We start from the raw sequence: 15,629 nt of genomic DNA, 5'->3' as shown, positions 1-15,629 counted from the left end.
TGTGTTCTTTAACTCACCTTTTGCTACATGACAAACCATTCCAAAACTTAGTGGCTCAAAACAGAAACATATATTTATTTGCTTGTGATCCTGTCATTTGGAAAGAACTTGACGTTTATCGCAGCTCCACGTGGGGTCAGCTGGGGTATTATGACTGAGGATAGCGTATCCATGATAGCATCACTTGCATGTCTGGCACCTCAGCTGATGGTGAGCCCTGCCCCTTCCTTCCTTAGTCTCTAAGAGCCCTTCCCTGTCCACATGATCTCTCTTTATCAAGGCTTTCCAGACTATTTTACATGGCAGCTGACTTCAAATGTATAAAAGCAGGTGCTGCCAGGCCTCTCACGGCATAGCCTTGGAACCAGCACGTGTGAATAGGAATGGGAGACATTGTTGGCAACCCTCTTTACAGAAGCGCCACAAGTGCTGCATCCGATTTTATCCAGCTGTTGTGTCTTTATGAGCCTTGACTCTTCATGATACTGACTCCTTCACTAGACTTCAGTCTGAAAAGCTTATAACACAGGCTGTGGTTTCTTTTTCTAAAGTAATGAGTAACTCTTAAATTTGAACTTTGGTGACATTGACTTCATTAACTTCTTCACACAGGAAACCTGGACAAGCATGAAGAACTAGAGAAGCTTGTGGCAAATTTCTTGGGAGTAGAAGCTGCTATGGCATATGGCATGGGATTTGCAACAAATTCAATGAACATTCCTGCACTTGTTAGCAAAGTAAGATTTAGTCTGTCACTTAGGAAAGCTCCCTCATGTATATCTTCTTTTGTTTTGTAAAACATTCAGGCAAGCCGGAAAAATTTTGTATAAGTGTATCCCGTGGAAACTTAACATCAGTTGAAGCTTTTTTACTGGAACCCATGATTTTTTTCTGTATTGCCTTTAGATGACTGTTTCTTCATTTCGTTTTAAAGGAATTCTTATAAATAAAATCTCATAAAAGACTAAAATAATGGGAGAACGGATGTTTAGTTTGGAAATTATTAATCAGGTTGTTTCTTCTAGTAGAAAAATATGAAAGTATATAGGTCCCTAATACTTGTTGTTACTGTAATGCACATTGTTCAGAGATCTTTGGGCAAAGTGTGTGTGTACGCACGCACATTGAGCGACCCAGGTGGCACTAGTGGTAAAGAACCTGCCTGCCAATGCAGGAGACATAAGAGACTCAGGTTTGATCCCTGGGTTGGGAAGATTCCCTGGTGGAGGGCATGGCAACCCACTCCTGTATTGTGGCCTGGGGAATCTCCGTGGACAGAGGAGCCTGGCAGGCTATGGTCTATAGGGTCACAAAGAGTCAGACATGAGTGAAGTGACTTGGCACTCACATACACATACATATATATATATATGCAAGAGAGAAGATTTAAACACAACTATATTGATGTCACATTAAACATAAACGGTTTGTATTTCTAAGTAGAAGATGGATTGTCAAGTTAGATTAAAAGTTTTTTTTTTTAATTAAAGACACAGGCTAAAAGTAAAAGGATGGAAAAAGTTACAGCGTCTAAACAATAATAACAATATGATTTATGTAATACTTAGTATATAATAAGCTAATATTTTATACTATCAGTATTATAAACAAAGACTTCAGAGCAAACTGATACCTTTGCCATTGTGCAGACTTTCCCTACTAAAATATAATTATTAATGGTTTTAGCGTTTTGTAGTTCGTCTAACTAAACCTTTCCCCTCAGATTCTTATCTTCCTCTCCTGGTGATTTTGCAGGGTTGCCTGATTCTGAGTGATGAACTGAACCATGCTTCACTGGTTCTGGGAGCCAGACTCTCAGGAGCAACCATTCGAGTCTTCAAACACAACAGTGAGTTTGTTGTGAAATCTACTCTGGCTTTAGGATTTAGGATTGTTTGGATTAGTGGCAGTGGTAACAATTAGTTACATTAACAGTTGAAACTGTAAATGAAACTGAAGTACCAATACCTAAAATATAAGTTCTGGTCCTGTGTTTTAAAAGTTACTATCTGAGTTAGACAGGTGCGGAGACGCTTCTGGAAGTAACATCGCAATGGCTGCCCAAGGAGAACCCCAAGTTCAGTTCAAACTTGTTTTGGTTGGTGATGGTGGTACTGGAAAAATGACATGCGTGAAGCGTCATCTGACTGGTGAATTTGAGAAGAAGCATGTAGCTACCTTGGGTGTTGAGGTCCATCCTCTGGTGTTCCATACCAACAGAGGACAGATGAAGTTCACTGTATGGGATACAGCTGGTCAGGAGAAATTTGGTGGACTGAGAGATGGCTATTATATACAAGCTCAGTGTGCCATTATAATGTTTGACATTACATCAAGAGTTACTTACAAGAATGTGCCTAACTGGCATAGAGATCTGGTACTACGAGCATGTGAGAACATCCCAGTTGTGTTGTGTGGCAACAAAGTGGATATTAAGGACAGAAAGGTTAAGGCAAAGTCAGTTGTCTTCCACCGAAAGAAGAATCTTCAGAATGATGACATTTCTGCCAAAAGTAGCTACAACTTCGAAAGGCCCTTCCTCTGGCTTGCTAGAAAACTGATTGGAGACCCTAACTTGGAGTTTGTCGCCATGCCTGCTCTTGACAGTATTGAGAGGTGCAGTCTTGTTTGTTGCTGTCATTCGCATTCCTTTGCGTTTAGAATCAGAATGAAGTTGTATTTCAAATATCTAAAAAAATAAAGTTACTATCGTTCTCATTGGAATAAAAATAAAGGCTAAAGGAAGCCTTTCGGTACAAAGTAAAACATTGTTCTTTTTCTGACTTTGAACTTTTTCATCTTCCTTGTTTATAAATCACTTGTTCAGTATGCATTTATACTAGATGCCTGTCTTGCCATAATATTGTGGGTACTGAAGTGAAATAAAGCAGGCTTCCTGATCTCCAGATCTCTGACTGGTTGCTAAAGAGACTGTAGACAAACCACTAGTTAGAATACAACAGACAAATACTGAAATGCAGATATGAACAGGTGCCATAAAAGCAGAGAAAAGTGGCACTAGGCCAAGACTTTCCCTAAATGGAAATATCTTAGTGCATTATTAAAATAATTGTAATAAAAACGCATAGCTTTCCAGGTTAAAATGCTCTCGTGGAGTGAAGAGATATGACCAAACTGTTTAATATCATCTTTTACCAAAATGTGTACACAAAGGTCTAAAAGACAGAAGAAGTCTTTTAGACAAACGTCAGACAAAAGTCTGAAAGAAGGTACACTCAAATACTAGATGTATGCCTCTGGATGGAAGGTTTACGGATGGTAATAACCTTTCATCTCTGTCTTTGTCTGAAATGCTTTACAATGAGAATGACACATACAGCATTTTGTTTTATGTAAGCGGGATTTATGAAGCACCGTTGTATGACTTGTTTTCTTGAAGCACACTGGGAACTATGGCGGTACATGCGCCTGCCTCCTGTCGGAGTGAGGTGGCAGGCTGTGCTCTCATTCAGTCCGTCCTTCCGTTGGAACATCCAGGCTGTTTCTGAGTTTCTCTGCTAGAAGCAGTTCCACCTACATTCATATTTTCCTCACTAGTCTGATTAGTGCCTTAGGGTAAATTCCCAGCAGTCTTTAGAATGCATGGTTAAAATGATAGACATTTGCTATACTTTTCCAGATTGCCTCCAAGCACTGTACAGATTTTTACTCAACAACACCTGAAATCAAAAACAGTGACTGTTTCTACTTACAGGCCAACATGTATCATTTAAATGCTTTCCTAATCTAATAAGTCCAATAACATTAATTTTTATTTATTAGGTGTTGAGCAACTTTTTATACAGAGTTATTGTCTTTGTATTTCTTTGTAAATTGGTGATTTTCAAACTGTTTCTCTTTTTACTGGTTATAAGAGCCCTTTGTGTTGCAGTATTTTTTATTTTTAACTTTGTTTTTAGTGTCTTGCCCTGTGGACTTGCTGAAAGGTTGATGTCACATTTACTGTTTTACGACTTTTGTTTGGATTTTGTGTGATGGCCTTTCTCATTCTCAGATTATTCTCTTACTTTTTCTTCTGGTCATTTTGTGGTATGTTTTTTGTCTAAATCTCTAATTTACATGGGATTTGGAGAGTATACTATGAGAAAAGTATTGAATTTTGTTTCCTAAGTAGATAATATGGTCAAGAATTCGGGTATTTTCTTTCATGTAAAATTTTAAATCAACATTTTATTTTTCTCTTCCTTTCTCTGTATAAACAGAGGAAGCTAAAACAATGAGTCCATTTTTACTTGTCTTCTGCTAATTGCCACACATTGCCCTCTCTGTGATCAGAGGGCAGCTTCAGATCAGATTTTTTACTTTGTGGGAGCATCTCCTTTTTCTGGGTTAGATAGCAGATAAGATTGCTTTGCTATGAATAACTGAAAGTGTAAACAGTCAACTTTTGGCCATTTTATTTGTGTTTACAGTGTGTGTTCTTATTACCTTACTTCTCTTTTCTACCGGTTATTTTATAAAGAGAGCAAATCCGTGTGACTTTGTAACCCCTCCCTTCAGTGATGAACAGTAACGAACCAGATTTATGACAAGGGTGTCTCCCACCCCTGATAAATATACCCTAAACTTCATGTTGCATACATTTTTGGGCGGAGAACTCTCAAGGGCCTTGTTTCAGGACATATATTTTAAGTGTGAAGTCTGTAGTGGTAGTAACAGTGGTCTTCCAAGTGTTTATCTTTAACAGGAAAGTTATTCTCCTTAATGGCAGTACACCCGCAAGTGTTTCCTAGGCCTGGTAATTGCCGTAACAGCAGAGCCCCAAGAACTTGGTTGTAGACAGACAGCTGGTCAAGTCAAACATGGAACAGTCTCTACTGATTGCCAGGCTTGTTTAACATATAGATTCATGCCTGTCCAGACTGGTGTTATTTCTAACCACTACCAAGATAAAACTACTTAACAAGCTTTTATTGAATATATCCTAGGTGAAAGGAAATGGATATGCACTTAGAAGTTTTTCTCCCATATTTGCTATTTAGAAGGTGTATGTGTTTATAGTAGTTTATTCTCATTTTCTTACTCAGCTTTCTTTATGCGTTTACTTCTGAATGGATGACTAGGATTAAAGATACATTTGATTGTTTAAATACAAAAAAAGCTAAATGAAATTTCATGAAAAAAATCGGTCATTTCATAAACATGCTAACCAACTAAGTCAACTTTACCACACTCATTTAATTGAGTTTCTGGTGTTTTTGAACACTTGTTACATTTTAAATGAGATTTTAATTCAAGTTATCGGTAACCTACCCATTTTGCCCCGTTTTTGTTCTGTCCGATTCTAAGTATGTTAATGTCCTTTGCTATCTGAGACATGCTTCCTGAATAAGAAATGTATATTTGCATTTTAGGAATAAAGTTAGAAAAGAGGAAGATACTTTGTGCTGAAATTCTTTTTTGTGTGCTACAGATATGCAAAGCCTAGAGAAGCTGTTGAAAGATGCCATTGTTTATGGTCAGCCTCGGACACGAAGGCCCTGGAAGAAAATTCTAATCCTTGTGGAGGGAATATATAGGTAATCCTGCTATATTTATTCTGTCTGATTTGCCACATGAAGTCATAGAATTTTTAAGTTGAAGGGGACACTAATCTAGACCCCTTTGAAAACTAAGGAGACAGAGTTTCTGACTTGTTAAAATACCTGGGTCGCCTTTATTCTTTTCATCATGCTATATATATCATCTCCAAGTCTCCTTTCTTTTTGGGTCCATTATTTTTCCACTGTTTGTATAGGGAGTTTACACATAAGGAAAAGAATTAGAATATGTTTTCTAATGTGTCAGAACAAATTACATGCCATTTAATTTTAAGAAACATTTTATATTGTTTACCTGTTTGCAGCCCTTGTATTTATTCTTCCACCTCCTAATGTTTTTTATTCTTTCGTGTAACTTTAATTACACATGCAATATGTGTAAAGTCAAATGTTGCCTGTAATTACAAACTTTAGAAGAATCTACTGTGACCTCTGTCCCTCTGTGGTGAATTAAGGTCACTTGTATTCTGGTGTTTGTTTTAAAAGATCCAATCTCCTTTCCTCTGGATATCTGCCTAGCCATGGCATTGTCTGTCGTTGCCAGTTTAAAACCACAAGCAGCATTGTCAGATCATTTTTAAAAGCAATGAACTTATAATAATAAAGTGGCCACCTCCTGGTTTTGAGAGTTAAAAAGTCTCCGTGTGTGTGTGTATTTTCCCCTGTTTTGCCAGCATGGAGGGGTCTATTGTTCGCCTTCCTGAAGTGATTGCCCTGAAGAAGAAATACAAGGCGTACTTGTATCTAGATGAAGCTCACAGCATCGGGGCTCTGGGCCCTACAGGACGAGGCGTGGTGGACTACTTTGGCCTGGATCCTGAGGATGTGGACATCATGATGGGAACATTCACAAAAAGCTTTGGTGCTTCTGGAGGATACATCGGAGGCAAGAAGGTAAACGGGCCCTGACAATCGAGCAGTTAAGGTACACTAAGGCCCTGGCTACTAGATTTAAGTTTTGAGGAGGTAGAGTCCCGAACTTGGATGTGGACATCCTGAATTTGTTTGTGGATCAGGTACCTGGTGCCAGCAGGCTTCAGACTTCAGCTCCCCTCTCAGTGCCTCTGATAAACCAAAGGCGGGTTCTGTTCATTGTTGTCTTCCTTTTGGAGCTTCATTCTAAAGCACATCCTGGTCTGAGGACAGAATACCCTCTTGTATGAAAGAGCACACAGGGTGCTGCCCGTTCGCACAGTCTTCTGTTGAGCCTGAGTTGTGCTCGCTATTTCAGACACAGCAGGCATATCATGGGAGCCAGTGGGACAGAAGACCAGTTTCTTCCCCTACTCTTGGACTCAAATGCGTCTTGGGTGAGCATCAAGACTTTGCTGGCTCTGGTGTACTACAGAGCATTGTCTTTGCCAATCCAAAAACTACATAATGAACTCCGGGGTATTTGAAAATCAGTATAGCATGGTGGGAATGGTTGAGCCATGGAGACAGAACCCTAGGTTCGGGTTTGAGTATTTTCCTAACTTTGTGAGACCTTGGGCAAAGTACTTAATGTTTAAGTTTCCTTATCAGTAAAACAGAGATAAGTGTGCCTGGCTCACATTTGTAGCAAGGGCTTAACAAATAATACATGCCCGTGCTATAATGTGGAAATAACCTTGAAAGCATTATGTTAAAGAAGTCAAAAAAGCTCACCAGTTACAGTATTTCTTTTATATGATATATCCAGAATAGGCAAATCATAGAGGCAGAAATAGGTTAATGGTTGCCGGGGCAAAGGAGATATGGGAAGTGGAAAGTGACTACTAACGGATACGAGGTTTCTTTTTGAGGTAAAGAAAATGTTCTAAAATTAGATCGTGATGAAAGTTGGACAGCTCTGTGAATATACTGAAAGATACTGTATTACACACTGTGAAAAAGAGAATACTATAGTACATGAGTTGTGTATCAATAAAACAGTTATTTAAAAAATCTATACACAATGTTAGGAAAAAACCACTGTATGTCGAGTATTTGTGCACGGTACTCTAAATGTACTTAAATTCCTCTTTAAAATTTGACCCTGAGAATCTTAAAACAGGGACTTTCTCTTCATCATTGATTCCTTTTAGAGAAACCCCATTTTCACTGGTTTTGGTCAGGTTCGATGGATTTTTGCCCTAAATTTTTGTTATTAGGAAAAGACTATCTCAGGCTTACTTTGGAGAATTGATTGCTTTTTGGTAAGATTTGTTGCTACACCAAAAGATAGAAAAATAATACTCTGGGAGAGCATCAAGATACAATATATTTACCTTTTTATATTGGGTTTTGTACAGTATTTTGTATTTTCGAAGTAACACACTGCACTGTTTCCTGGTTGCATTTTGTGTTTCCTGGTTTGGGTCTGAAACATAAGCTTCTTTGTATGCACATTTTATTTAAAGACTTAGTGAAGTTAAAAGGCATCAGAGAATAGGGATATATAATTGATTGTTTGGAAATTTTTCTTACTGGCAGACAAGGTTTTGGTTTTGTTTTTTTTTTTCATTCAGTGAGATAGCTTTAATGATCTTAGGAAAAAACCAGTAAATTTCTGTTTAATTTCTGCCACATTTATATCATTTTATAAATCTCTGTGTATCTGGAGGATATTTAATGTCTTTAAAATTGACATTAGAGAACTGTCTTTCTCTTACTCAGGAATGTAAGGATGGGCTTTGCAGGCATGGGGTAAGATGCAGATGATATTTTCTGTAATACTTAGAAGTAAGTCATATCTAAAAGCAATCCAAATACTTTCTTGTTTAATTTAGGATTGTAAATCTGTTTATAATATTAAATTATATGTTCTCTAAATTGAGGTCTTTTTTAAAACTAGTTTTTCATCCTTCCATGTTGTGGCATGTTTAAAAAACAAAACAGGAAATTCCCCAATGGTTCAGTGGTTAGGACTCCACACTTTCACTGCTGAGGGTGTGGGTTCGGTCCCTGGTTGGGGAGCTAAGATCCCACAAGCTGTGCAGGATGGCCAAAATAACAAACAGAACAAAGCCTAAGGGCGTTGCATGTTGCTGTTTAGTTGCTCAGTCACGTCCAACACTTGGCAACCCCGTGGTCTGCAGCATGCCAGGCTTCCCTGCCCTTCACTGTCTCCCAGAATTTATGCTCAAACTCATGTTCATTGAGTCGGTAATGCCATCCAACCATCTCATCCTCTGTTGCCCCCTTTTCCTTCTGCCCTCAGTCTTTCCCAGCATCAGGGTCTCTTCCAGTGAGTTGTCTGTACGCATTAGGTGGCCAAAATATTGAAGCTTGAACTTCAGCATCAGTCCTTCCAATGAATATTCAGGACTGATTTCCTTTAGGATGGACTCATTTGATATCCTCGGTATCCAAGGGACTCTCAAGAGTCTTCTCCAGCACTACAATTTGAAAGCATCAATTCTTTGGCAGTCAGCCCTCTTTGTAGTCTAACTCTCACATCCATACATGACTATTGGAAAAACCATAGCTTTGACTATACTGAGCTTTGTTGGCAAAGTGATGTCTCTGCTTTTTAATATACTGTCTATGTTTTCCATAGCTTTTCTTCGAAGGAGCAAGCACCTGTTAATTTCATGGCTGCCGTCACTGTCCGCAATGATTTTGGAGCCCAAGAAAATAAAATCTGCCACTGTTTCCATTTTTTTCCCCATCTATTTGCCATGAAATGACGGGACCAGATGCCATGATCTTGTTTTCTGAATGTTGAGCTTTAAGCCAACTTTTTCACTCTCCTCTTTCACTTTCATCAAGAGGCTCTTCAGTTCTTTACTTTCTGCCATAAGGGTGGTGTCATCTGCATGTCTGAGGGTATTGATATTTCTCCCAGCAATCTTGATTCCGGCTTATGCTTCCCCCAGCCCTGCATTTCACATGCTGTACTCTGCATATAAGTTAAATAAGCAGGGTGACAACATACAGCCTTGACGTACTCCTTTCCCAATTTAGAACCAATCCGTTGTTCCATGTCCAGTTCTAGCTGTTGCTTCTTGACCTGCACACAGGTTTCTCAGGAGGCAGGTAAGGTGGTAGTCCCACCTCTTTAAGAATTTTCCGCATTCCAACAAATGCGGATCCTTTTGTTGTGATCCACACAGTCAGAGGGTTTAGCGCAGTCAGTGAAGCAGAGGTAGATGTTCTTCTGGAGCTCTCTTGCTTCTTTTCTAACCCAGTTGTTGCTGACAGTGTGCTCTGCCCGTGGTGGTGGGCCTTGTGTCTCTGACTGACGTCCCCAGTCAGGGCTGTTGAAGGGAGGAGGCTTCCTTCACCTGGGCGGAAGGCAGAGAGGTTGCCAGTGCACCTACCCACGGCCTCTAATGACTTGCCTCTGTGCCGTCCCCAGGCGCTGATCGACTACCTGCGGACGCATTCCCACAGCGCGGTGTACGCTGCGTCGCTGTCCCCGCCTGTGGCAGAGCAGATCATCACTGCCATGAAGTGCATCATGGGGCAGGATGGCACCACCCTCGGTAAGGCCTGCTTTCCCTGGAAAGTTTCCTGGACTCAGTTAGTACTCAGCCGCCAGACGTGCTCTGTTTTCTTGAGGTTTTTTCCTAAAATGAGGAAACAGGCATACTTCTGGGCAGAGCTGACGGGTGTGTGAGGTCTTGGTGTCTATGGCCACTTTTCACTGTGTCTGCACGTGCCCGGACAACTAGCCTGGCTCACTGTAGCCAGGCTCAACTGACTCCCCAGGCTATGGTTGTCTTGTCTATAGACGGTGAGGCTTTAATCTCACTGTCCTACGTATTCACGGTAAGTCTTAGGTGATAAGTCTTCAGGGTCTTGAATTGTATAATTTCATGTGAAGGTGTAAATAATTCACTGGGTAGTGATGTTTCATTTCCATAGTATGTAAAAGCTGCTGTTTCCATGAATTAGTGTCCTTTATTTAATGCCTTTTAAATGATTTTCTACTTTAACATACAATAATTAATAAAGGTCATCCTGAATCTATTTATTCTGTCCTTGGTAGGATTTGTAGTCCAAACTAGATGCCCTGACTTAAAACATCCTCAAGTGAACAGTGTTCACTTCCTGATACTTGACTTATTTTGTATCACTAGAGGGCAGCGTTGACTATAGAAACATTATAATAAAAGAGGAGCAGTTGGGGTTTTTGTTTTTTCACTTTGAGAAGAATCTCCATTGTGAGTATGAGATATACATTTGCTTGTTGCTTTTTTAATGCTTCTAAAATCAGTTTTACTCTTGTAAAACATTATCAGCCTTGATAATCTCCAGTCTTCAGCTATGTAATATTTTGTGATACGATTGATCTGGCTTGCATTGAGAAACAGGAAGAAAGTAGTGCATCTCATTTTCATTGATTTGAGCCTGTTTTCTTAAATCAGAATTTCACCTTAATATTTTTTCTGATCTGTGATACATACATTGTTGTTAGCTCTTGGAAGTGTTGATCATTTAGAAAGTAATTCAGTAATGTTGTGAACACTGCGTGTAGCTTTGTGAAAAGCTCCCTGTTAATAGAACTACAGTGTTACCTTCTTTCTTATAAGGTATTGCTGGAAATAGTGTGCTTTGACCTGAGTATACATATGTGCTCGTATATGTAAGTGTATGCGTGTCTCTGCTCAGACAGGTATATGTATATACATAGCTATTATTTATCTAGTTATTTGATACAGGTTTAGATGACTAAAAAACGAATGTTAACAGTTATCAAAGTTACCTTGGATTATGTCTTTGCCCGATCCTAGAGCATGGATCCGAGTGATGTGTGACCTCTGGATAAATGACTCATCTGTGCTAAATGACGAAGTCTAGGCTCTACTGGTAGAGAGAAAATGAAATGTGATAATTAGATATAGGCTTCGGGTTAGCACTCGTTTTCCAGTTTATCTGTTGCCTCTGTAACCACCCTCTAAGCTTAGTGGTGTGACACAGCAGCTATCTTAACTATGCTCACAGATTCTGTGGGTCAGGAGTTCAGTCAGGGACGGCTTGTCTTTGCTCAACAGTGTCTGGGTTGAACTTGGAAGACTGATGGCTGGGGGCTGGGAACACCTGGAGACGTCTTCCCTCACACATCACCTGGGCTGGCATGACTTGAAGGTTGGACTCAGCTGAGCTATCCTCTCCATGTGGTGTGAGTCCTCATGGCCTGGTGACCAGATAGGATGCTGCAGAGAGCATGCATTCCCAAAGGACGTGCTGAAACCCCACAGTGTTCTCTGATCTGCTGTTAAGAGCGCGTCACCAAGGCCAGTCCAGATTGCAGGGCACAAGGGACCAGACTCCACCTCAAGTGGGAGGCAGGTTGAAGAACTTGTGGCCATTTTTAAAACTTGCCACCACCAGCTTTTAGATAATATATTTTAAAATTAGTCCCTAAAACTTCTAATTAGTATGACAGACTTCTGTTGGCTACATTGTTTCTCTCAAAATATAGGATAATAAAATTCTAACCAAAAGTAGTTAGATTTTTTTTTTTTTTTTGCCACTCCATGGACTGTAGCCCAACAGGTTTCTCTGTCCATGGAATTCTCCATGCAAGAGAATTCTCCACTGGAGTGGATAGCCATTCCCTTCTTCAGGGGATCTTCTTGACCCAGGGATCAAACTCAGATCTCCTGCATCACAGGCAGATTCTTAACTGTCTGGGCCACCAGGGAAGCCCCAGTAAAAAATACCATTTCTTATACAGGCTGCTACCTCATCCTATTTAAGTTTGGCCTGATTTTTTTTTTTTTTTTTAGATTTGAGTGGGTTAGGGTAATACTTTTATGGCATTGTTGAACGCATCTTTTCATTGTCCTTGAAGAAGAAAAGGTGGAATCTGGCAGTAGCCTTTTCACTGCGCTTTAAGGTAACCTTTAAAAAAGAGGTATCTGCAATTAATTACCTGATGTGATTTTATAATAGAAGTCACCTGCCTTGAGAGAGACTTAATCTCATGTGTTCAGAACATTGAATCCCATTAACTCTGCAAACATTGAGTATCTCACTACGTATTAATATTACACTCTGTAAATCAGAATCCGTAGACAGTGAACATCCAAGCAGATCACTTGAATGAGCTGTGTACTTGGGGGTCACTGGGGATGTAGAGAGAAGGCAATGGCACCCCACTCCAGTACTCCTGCCTGGAAAATCCCATGGATGGAGGAGCCTGGTAGGCTCCAGTCCGTGGGGTCGCTAAGAGTCGGGCACGACTGAGCGACTTCACTTTCACTTTTCACTTTCATGCATTGGAGAAGGAAATTGCAACCCACTCCAGTATTCTTGCCTGGAGAATCCCAGGGACAGAAGAGCCTAGTGGGCTGCCATCTATGGGGTCGAACAGACTCGGACACGACTGAAGCGACTTAGCAGCAGCAGCAGGGGATGTAGAGGATAGTGGGCTGTTGTATTAATCCCAGAGATTACCATGCCATAGAGAAATGGAAGTTTTATTAATCATTCACCAAATACTTGCGTGCCCACAGTGTGTGGTAGGTGCTGTTTCTAGGCACTCCTGATTCATCAAATAATAAAATACCCCCTGATTCCTGCCTTCTGGGGTTCTAATAAGGGAAATAAATTACACAGTTGCCAAAAAGTGGTAAGTACTCTGGAAAGAAGGAGGAAAGTATATGTTGGGTTCTGGAGATGCAATTTGCAGTTTTAAATAGGGTGGCCATTGAGAAGGTAAGATTTTATCAAGCCCTTGAAGGAGATGAAACTTTAGCCCTGAAAATCCAGGGCAAGAAGGCCCTGAGATGTAGATGACTCTGTGTTCAGCAGGAGCGTGGAGGCCACTGTGGCAGAAGCATAGTCATACAGGTGGAGTGCATGAGGGGGGGTGAGCAAGGTGGGTCACAGATAGAGTCTTATCCTATAGGAGTGTTAGGTTGATATGAAAACACAGGCACACTGGTTCTCTTGCCTTGTATAGTACCAAACTCAAATTCTTGAACAGTTTTCTGTGGGCTGCTTAATATAGAAAGACTTGTGGCCTGTTTCCCAGAGGTTAGGAATTTTATAGCCCCTTCAGATTTCATGAAAAGTACAGACTATAATATATCCATGCTTATCTTTTGAAGGAATTTGTCTGGAGATCAGATTTGCTTAAGAGCTATACTGATATTTTTCTTTGAGTGAATTTCAGTAGTGCAGTGAACTGGAAATGAGGGAAGCAAAGTGTGACCCATATATGAACAGAAGAAACTGTTACATAATACTATTGATGTTGCAAATGAAAGAACTCTTTCTTTACTTAATGGTAAATATCTCACATGTGAATGTGAAAGTCACTTAGTCCTGTCCGACTCTGTGTGACCCCATGGACTATACAGTCCATGGAATTCTCCAGGCCAGAATACTGGAGTGGGTAGCCTTTCCCTTTCTCCAGGAGATCTTTCCAACCCAGGGATCAAACCCAGGTCTCCCACATTGCAGGTGGATTCTTTACCAGCTGAGCCGCCAGGGAAGCCCAAATACCTCACATATGATTTCTGTTTCGGAATAAGAGGGGCAAAGATAATGTAATGTCAGAGCTTAGTGCTTAGTCCTGGATTTAATGTTGGTTTAAGGGAATATTAGGAATAAGAAGCTGGCTTTCTTTTTGTGTGCTTAATATAATTTTCTGACTTTGTTATCAGACATACAGGTATTAAGCATTATTTGAAATAGCTCATTTTTGACATAATATTTTCTCCTTTTTGTAAGACATAATAGTTTTATATACTTGCACATCTTTAATTTCTCTGTTGTGTAAACTTATTTCACTGTGAACAGTCCTTCTTGTGGGGCCACTCTAGAAGTTTTCCCTCACCAAAGAGGATGCTAAGCCGACAGAATTCCATTGTAGACGGGACTGAAGACAGAGAAGAGTCACCAGAAACTTGATTTCCTTTTTCATTTATTTTTTCCTCCTTTTTCAGTTTCAGATAATTCAGAGAAGTGTAGGACTAGAGGCTCCGAGTAAGCTGCAGTTAGCACAGCGTTTGTTGGCTTGCTTTCACCCTGGGCCACTTGTACTCCCCCCCCACACGTTCTGGTTTCATTACCACACCCTTGCTTTGAGACCCAGATTCACTTTTCTGAAGACATTTTATTCACAAGATGTGTGTGTGTGTGTGTGTTTTAAGATCATGAATTTATGTCTCTCTTCTCTAAGCTACTCTCTTACTGGAATTGTTAGCATTTTGTATATGATCATAAATTTGTGGCAGATTTCACTTTTGAGACTGATTTAGCAACTTAAGGGGCTCATACATGATCTCTACTAAAGTATTTATTTTCTTTCTTGGCCCAGTATGGACCCTGTTCATTTGCAGGTCTCTTGTTTCTATACAAAGATCATCTTTCATTATGTCTTTCATTTTTAAATGTATATATTGTTTTGTTTTTGAAACTTCCTACAACTTCTAGGGAAAAAATGGAAATTGTAGGGAAAAATAGGAACATTCTAATCTTCCTTGGTGTTCTTGCTTTTCCCAGTTGGTATTAAGGAACTGGGAGCAGGGGAAGAGAGCTAAAAATTATGAAAAAAAAAGTCACAATAGTTTAAAATGTTTGTCCCTAGATTTCATGATGTAGACCTGTAGTCATATGGCAGCGTTAATGTCTGTTAGCACAATGTTTTGAAATCTTTTTCTTATCTGTAGAACAGTCACAGACTTACATAAAAATTGGAAGTACAGCACACAAAAATACTTTTTTTCCTGAATCATGGCTGATCTTATGCTCCATCATCCCATGTGCTTTAGTGTGTACTTCCTACAAAGGCGTTTTCCTACGTGACCATAATACAGCCGGTCAAAGCAAGAAGCTTGCACTAATACATGAATATTATTTAATTAACTAATGTGAACATGCTGTCTGTCGCTTAGTCTCAGTCAGTAAGAGTGGCACGCTGCTGTTGTCTGTTCCTCAGGCCGTGTCCCGAGGGTGTGGAGTGGGGGCCAGGGTCACCCGTTGCACTGAGCTTTCTCGTCTCTCTTGTCTTCTTCAGCCACAGTTCCTCAGTCTTTCTTGAACTTCCATGACATTGACACTTTTAACAATTACAGGCCAGTTATGATACAGAATATCCCTCAATTCAGGTTCATCTGGTGTTTCCTTGTGATTAAGATTCAGCCTACC

General features: G+C 40.0%; 1 protein-coding gene and 1 pseudogene across 1 annotated transcript in view; both read left to right on the top strand.

The window, feature by feature from the left end:
* Positions 1-15,629, top strand: part of SPTLC2 (serine palmitoyltransferase long chain base subunit 2) — a 100,185-nt gene that overhangs the window by 42,966 nt on the left and 41,590 nt on the right. The window contains exons 5-9 of the mRNA XM_070797917.1: positions 613-737; positions 1,756-1,849; positions 5,435-5,540; positions 6,236-6,455; positions 9,883-10,009. Of these exons, the coding sequence (XP_070654018.1) occupies positions 613-737; positions 1,756-1,849; positions 5,435-5,540; positions 6,236-6,455; positions 9,883-10,009 (672 nt within the window). The remainder of the gene's footprint in view (positions 1-612; positions 738-1,755; positions 1,850-5,434; positions 5,541-6,235; positions 6,456-9,882; positions 10,010-15,629) is intronic.
* Positions 1,856-5,405, top strand: LOC109565385 (GTP-binding nuclear protein Ran pseudogene; annotated as a pseudogene).

This window comes from Bos indicus, chromosome 10 (assembly GCF_029378745.1).
Source record: "Bos indicus isolate NIAB-ARS_2022 breed Sahiwal x Tharparkar chromosome 10, NIAB-ARS_B.indTharparkar_mat_pri_1.0, whole genome shotgun sequence".
Taxonomy (NCBI): domain Eukaryota; kingdom Metazoa; phylum Chordata; class Mammalia; order Artiodactyla; family Bovidae; genus Bos; species Bos indicus.
This window is presented reverse-complemented; position numbering and strand designations above follow the sequence as displayed.